The following is a 6,000-nucleotide window of genomic DNA, read 5'->3' as shown; positions in this document are numbered from 1 at the left end:
GGGGGGGGAAATGCGAGTCACTCATTGCTGGCTTCACGAGAACGACACTGTGACAGGTTCGTCCTATTTCGGTAATCATGTCAGTATATTGGTCATGGTTCTTTCTTCGGAGGGTTTGCGCTTGATGATGGAGGTAGGTCGTCACATTCAGTTGATTGTGAAATCTGCCCCGGCGATGTAGGGGGTACGTTCCGCGTGGTAAAAGGCATTTCTTGAATTGGGTCATCATGGCGTTGCTCGTGTTGCAGACTTTGTTGGATATTGTCATTTTCATTTTCAGGCTGGCGGACAATTGGTCAGCAAATGTAAGCGGATGAAGATATAGAGACGGGAAAACGTACCCCTCGATAATCTGTATTGATAGATAGTCCTCGTGATCGTGCCAGCTTTTGCGCAGCCTGTCGTTTCCGCTCGATCTCCATTTCTTCGTCATATTGAGCCTGCTCCTCCTCTCTCTTAAGGTCTAGCATAGAGGGAATTTGCACAGTTTCTATCATTTCACCATCAGGCGACGGTGACCGTGGGGATGTTGAAGAGGGATTTCTTTTTGAATTCCTCCTTCGTTTCCCTTCCGCCTTGCCGGATATTCTCGAACCTTTGGATGAAAAGGTAGTTTTCATCGAAGTTCCGGAAGTAGCCCTACTGGCGGAAGGCGGCTCTTGCGATCCCGAGCCCCCAGTGTCGCGACGGCTCAGTGTCATTGCAAACTCATCATCAAGAGGAACAGCGTCTTCTTCTTCACTAGGTATCAGATCACCCCGTGAACTTAAGGAGTTGCTTGTTCCACGGGATGACTGTGTTTCACTCCTCGATCTCCTTTGCATCGGAGGTAGGCCTTCATCATCTTTCGATCCCTCGTGGTCACTCCCATCGCTCCCCTCAATTAACGGTTCCGCCTCCAAAGTATCCCGTCGTACGCCTCCTGGGTTTTCTTGCAAGTCGGCCGCAGAAGGCCTGTATCTTATTCCTCTCGCCCCTATCCGCCAGGAAAAGCGTTCCAAAAATCCAAGGAAAGAAGAACTAGGTATAACAGTGGGGTCGTGTCTTTCTTCATTTGACAACCCAGTATTTTTTCGAAGGCCACCACGAGCGCCATAGCTCATGCGGCGATTTCTTCGTGGCTGCTCAGTTGAGCTTCGTGCCCCACCACTTCCAGCCAGAAGCCTATCCAATTCATCGTTTCCCCAGCCTAACAGTGCATCTCCCGTAGCATCCTCATCGTAGTCCCAGTCATCATAGAAATCAAAGTTGAGCTCTGCTCGACCTCTTGACCTGCCACGCCTACGACGACGTAACTGGTCCTCGCGGCTGGGGAAACAACATGATGTACAGGACTGAACGTTGTTCTTTATGCTCGTAAAGCACGGGCCGATATAGTTATGCGAAAAGGTATAGATGCCTTCTTGGGCAGTTTCATTGGCGGACTCGAGGTTCTGAGAGATCTGGTTGATGGTTTGGCGGAATCGGGGATCGCTTGGGCGCATCATGTTTGCGGTGTTTGAAGTGAGGCACAAGATGATATGCCGCAGCCTGTATCGACTGGTTTGATTAGACTTGCGGGAACATCGGTTTGTTGTTGTCAATGGGCGCAGAGATGATCAATCTTCAAAGCGCAGGGTAAGATTATGTGCAATGGCAGTAGCGGCATCTTCTACACCGACAGCTGAATCTCCCCTAATGAAGAAGATGCAGGTGGTGAAGGGAAATTTGGAAGCCTACAAGATTGAAGACCGTCATTGTTTTGTCGTTCGTTCAAGCGTAACGCATCAATGGATGATGCCGCAGATTGAGGCTTGGGACCGGGGCTAAACCTGCTACGGTATGGTATCCAAATATAGCGCGGCTCGGCTTCGAAACACGTGATCTAACACACTGCCAATACTTTTGCCGTATTAGTTATTTAACTACTAACAAAAGAAAGCCTTAAACTCCATTTATTTTATCCATCGCGGGATGATATTGGCTGGTTGCTGCGATTGTATTTTGTGAACTCTCATCACATTCTATATCTCCCATAGTTTTATTTTCAAAAGCAGTGTTTGGATTTCCTTCTCTTCGTCGAATCCATGGCTCATTTTGGATATAGTGAGCAGCATGATGTATCTCAAGGAAATATATTCGAGACATAGTCAATTTATTCAAAGGAAACATCATTTTTTCGCGGTCCAAAAGCCTTTTTCTTACGGCAAGGTTTACTGCTTTAGTTGCAGCTTATTCACCGGTATCATGAGTGTTCCAACGCAGATTGGCTCTACAAGAGTGAAAATAGAGATACCCCAAATTACCACCAAATAGGTCCCGGATAAGTCACCCTGAGGATTTGTTTGCGAAGATGCCTTGGTTTTGTGCGAGTGAAGCAGTGAGATATCCGATATCCCCTCTCACGACCATAGCCAAACAGAGAATGGATGATGGATATAGTGATTTTGGTTTTGGAGGGAAACCAACGGTAGAACGCCGGCTCGACGTTACCGTTTGGGTTTCTTCTGGAGGATCGAGCTGAGAGGCAGGTTACTCACCAGGGGGATATTTACAATTTTTGTCTCTTACATCGGCATTTGTGCAGTTGCTTTCATGGTTGTTTGAGGTCCCTAAAGACGATTGAGCAGGAAGTTTTGACAAAGTGTTTTGTTTCTCCTGTTGCGTTGTGTAAACTTTCGCAGCCGTGCAGAGGAGGCGAACGCAAGATAATAATTTTCCAAATCCAGTGATGAAATTGGATACGGGACGCAACGAAAAAGCAAGCGAGCCATATACCCGTAATCACTTTTCCAAAGACCATCCATCAGGATAGCATATATGATGCCCAGCCATACGACAATCCCCCTGAGCATGTCGGCGATCGGTATCGCGAATCCAATTTGATGCCTGCATTGGTGCTTTATATAAGAGGACCGTAGCATGAAGCCAGTGGATTTGCATAAATGTCGCTTCCGCCAAGCGCATGCCGAGTTAACCAGAGACTAACTTAGGCAGCCCACTAACTAACTAGAGAATGGCAAATGACCAATTTGATAAGTTCTGATTGAAGAAATCCCTTGAAGCTGTTAACAGCAAACCATATATAGTTTCAATAAACGTTGGTTTGATATGGTTATTAGAGGGTTTGCTCCGTTTGCATCTTGGTCAAACCTGTCAAACCTCATTTCACATTGAAAGGGTCATCTTTTCTTTGCTTGAGAATGACCAGAAACAATCAAAAAGCAGTGTAGCAAAAGTCAGAAACTCTGTGTGTCCAATCTCTATTCAATCTAATAGTTAAATGTTACATTCCTGTGCAATTACTGTATAGAAGCAAGCATCTGACCTTAACAAAGCAGCTATGTCATGCTGTTCAGACATTGAAGATTTACACTAATTTTGTCATCACACTGGAGCGATGCCGCATTATATCCGATTTCTCAAGCCCCCCAAAATAGTGGTGTCTTCCAAAGGCGAGTGCTTCATTGAGACATTGGTCACTATCACGACAGACCTGGGGGACTCGTTCCTTGCAGAAGACGCTAAACTTATCTCCATTTTGCAGTTTACCAACATCTGCGGCGGCATACCAACTCCATTCGAGAAGACATTCTACTGGAAAGCCGGGAATCGAGAATTGAAGATTGTTTTGGGTCCGTGCCAGCTTCTCGTTGCGAATCAGGCTGCTAGACTGAGTGTCAGGGATGCCAGTGGTGGTCTTGTTGACCGTTTGGAGCCGTCCAAAGCTCCAAGCATTGTTACCGCCTGGAGTGCTGAGTTTGGAATGAATGGTGCTCTACATGCTGATCGGCTAGTTGAGAGGCGGTTCAAACTGGAAATTGGACCTCAGTTAAGGACGTGGGAAGAGACTAAGAATAGCATTGCGCGACATATTTGGTAAGTCCAAGAGATATTATCCGCCCTGTCTGCTGCCATAATAGGTGGCTGGCTGGTCGCGTATAGTTCTGTAAATACTCCATACGAAGCGCTGTACATACAATATACATACCTGCTTCATAATACATCTAACTTGGAGAAAAATAAATACAGGGACGCCGCACTGGGCTGTGTGATGGAAATTCAGAATGCATACATGCGCCTGGTAGGATCAATTCCACAACTTCAAAAGCTATTCTATGAGCGAAAAAACAGGGAACTTCGCGTTATCGAATTAGGCACTGGCTGCGGGATTGTCGGAATTTCAATAGCCCAGATAGTACCCCACAGCTTTGTACTGCTAACCGACCTCGAAGAGGTCCAGGGTATCGTGGGACGCAATTTGGAATGTGCTACTTTTGCGAGTTTTTCGGCTGCGCGATTTCAGGTGCTTGACTGGGATCAACGTGTACCTGATGACATCGCCAAACACACTTATGACCTGATTCTTGTGTCGGATTGCACGTACAATGCGGACAGTCTTCCAGCCCTGGTTCGCATGCTTACAACTCTGGTACAAATATCACGTACCGCGATAGTGCTGGTGTCGATGAAAAAACGACATGACAGTGAAGATTTGTTCTTTGACCTAATGAAAACCGCGGGCTTTGAAATCAACAACCGCACTGTTATCCCGCTGCCTAGCCTAGGTTCAGAAAATGAGTCGGTCGATATCGAGCTCTATGCGTTCTGTAAAGATTCCCCGGTCGATAGTTGATTATGCGGACTCTTGCTTCAGGGTTCCGCAGCATGCACTTGCTCTGCAGCGGGGGAGGAAGGGTCTTTTTAGAGATTACGACATCGGGCAATAATAATGAACAGTCAGATGGCTATTGACCTCTGGACGAGAAAATCCCTCATATATGTGAACTGAGCCATAGATTTGGTGTTTTTTTTTTTTTTTTTTTTTTTTTTTTTTTTTTTTTTTTTGTTCTGGATGGAGCCACGACTGGCTGCATGGAGGCCGAAAATCGCAACGCGAGAGACAAGAGAAAAAAAGAGAGCAAAAATCCCTGGTCAGGACTCAGAACATGGAATTTTTGCTACGATTTGTCACTCACCGCTCCGTTCTCGCAGCTTACATAGGTATTCTTATGAAGACTTAAGTTAGTTATACGAAGGGTCTGGATTGGAGGGAAACGATGGATGTTTTTGTTGTTGTTTTTGTTGAAGTCGCAGTGTGGCTGCCTGCGGAGTTGGCGGGTTCTAGTCAACGACCATACAGGAGGGCGTATTATTTTTAAACAGACTGGATCACACGAATTGCAAATCGCAGAATCTCTGGCAGAGGTGACACGGGCTGCATGTCTGCTCCTGTTGATCGTCGTCTCCGTTTCCTGCAAAGCGGCTGCAAGACTGATAAGCCTTCCTCCCGAAGAAAAAAAGAAAAGAAAGAGAAAGAGAAATAGAAAGAAAAAAATGAGGAATACTTAATAGCAATGATAATATGCATCTCTTGCGTCCAGCCAGATATGCCGAAGTGAAGATAGCAAGTTGTCATTATTGTTTGTTGGCAGCCCTCAATTAACTAGTTAACTACAGGTTAATGGATCCCGCTGGAACTCTAAAATAACTGCCACGGCGTCACAACTCCTTTTGCCACGCCCTATCCCAGGGTTTCCAAGAGCCAATAATGATATGATACTCGCTGCCACGTCCTATGATCCAACGAATATCCACGATCCGGGTCAAGGAAGTGGAGATGATAACATACAATTTTCTCATAACTAAGACTCTTCCTGGTTCCGTCAGCAGCAGTCTTTTAGCCCGGACGCCGAAGTTCTACATAGTTTGTAACATAACTAACCATGGGGCAGCGCAGGCAAGGGGAAGCATGGAACGAAAGCCCGTTTCGTTGAATTTGTTCCGTACTCGACTGAATTAGAATTTCCCAATTTCCAGGTTGCATAGATGCTTGCGCAGGCCATAGGGACGGACGGCAAGGTACAAATATGGTGTCTGGTTGGCTGGCTCCAGAAGTGTTCCAGCCGGGACTGTTGTTCTTTTGATTCTGTAATTCTGTAACTAGCTCCCTGTAAATTTTGATTTTGCGACTGTTTCTGCCCACTTTCTGCCCTTTTTATCCTTTTTTTGCGTTTGGCG

At 46.0% G+C, this 6,000-nt stretch overlaps 2 protein-coding genes across 2 annotated transcripts; one reads left to right on the top strand and one right to left on the bottom strand.

Annotated features, from left to right (window-relative positions):
* Positions 1-92: 92 nt before the first annotated feature.
* On the bottom strand, positions 93-1,487 carry PADG_03034 (uncharacterized protein; the record flags this gene model as incomplete). Its single annotated transcript, XM_010759940.1, has 2 exons — positions 93-281; positions 342-1,487. The coding sequence occupies 2 exons, from the start codon at positions 1,485-1,487 to the stop codon at positions 93-95; spliced, it is 1,335 nt and encodes a 444-aa protein (XP_010758242.1).
* Positions 1,488-3,379: 1,892 nt separating this feature from the next.
* PADG_03033 (uncharacterized protein) lies at positions 3,380-4,615 on the top strand (the record flags this gene model as incomplete). The annotated part of the gene is made up of 2 exons (XM_010760388.1): positions 3,380-3,858; positions 4,012-4,615. The coding sequence occupies 2 exons, from the start codon at positions 3,380-3,382 to the stop codon at positions 4,613-4,615; spliced, it is 1,083 nt and encodes a 360-aa protein (XP_010758690.1).
* Positions 4,616-6,000: the final 1,385 nt, after the last annotated feature.

The sequence above is a fragment of the Paracoccidioides brasiliensis genome, assembly GCF_000150735.1.
Source record: "Paracoccidioides brasiliensis Pb18 unplaced genomic scaffold supercont2.3, whole genome shotgun sequence".
NCBI lineage: Eukaryota > Fungi > Ascomycota > Eurotiomycetes > Onygenales > Ajellomycetaceae > Paracoccidioides > Paracoccidioides brasiliensis.
Note: the sequence above shows the minus strand (reverse complement) of the source record. Positions and strands in the feature narration are given on the sequence as shown.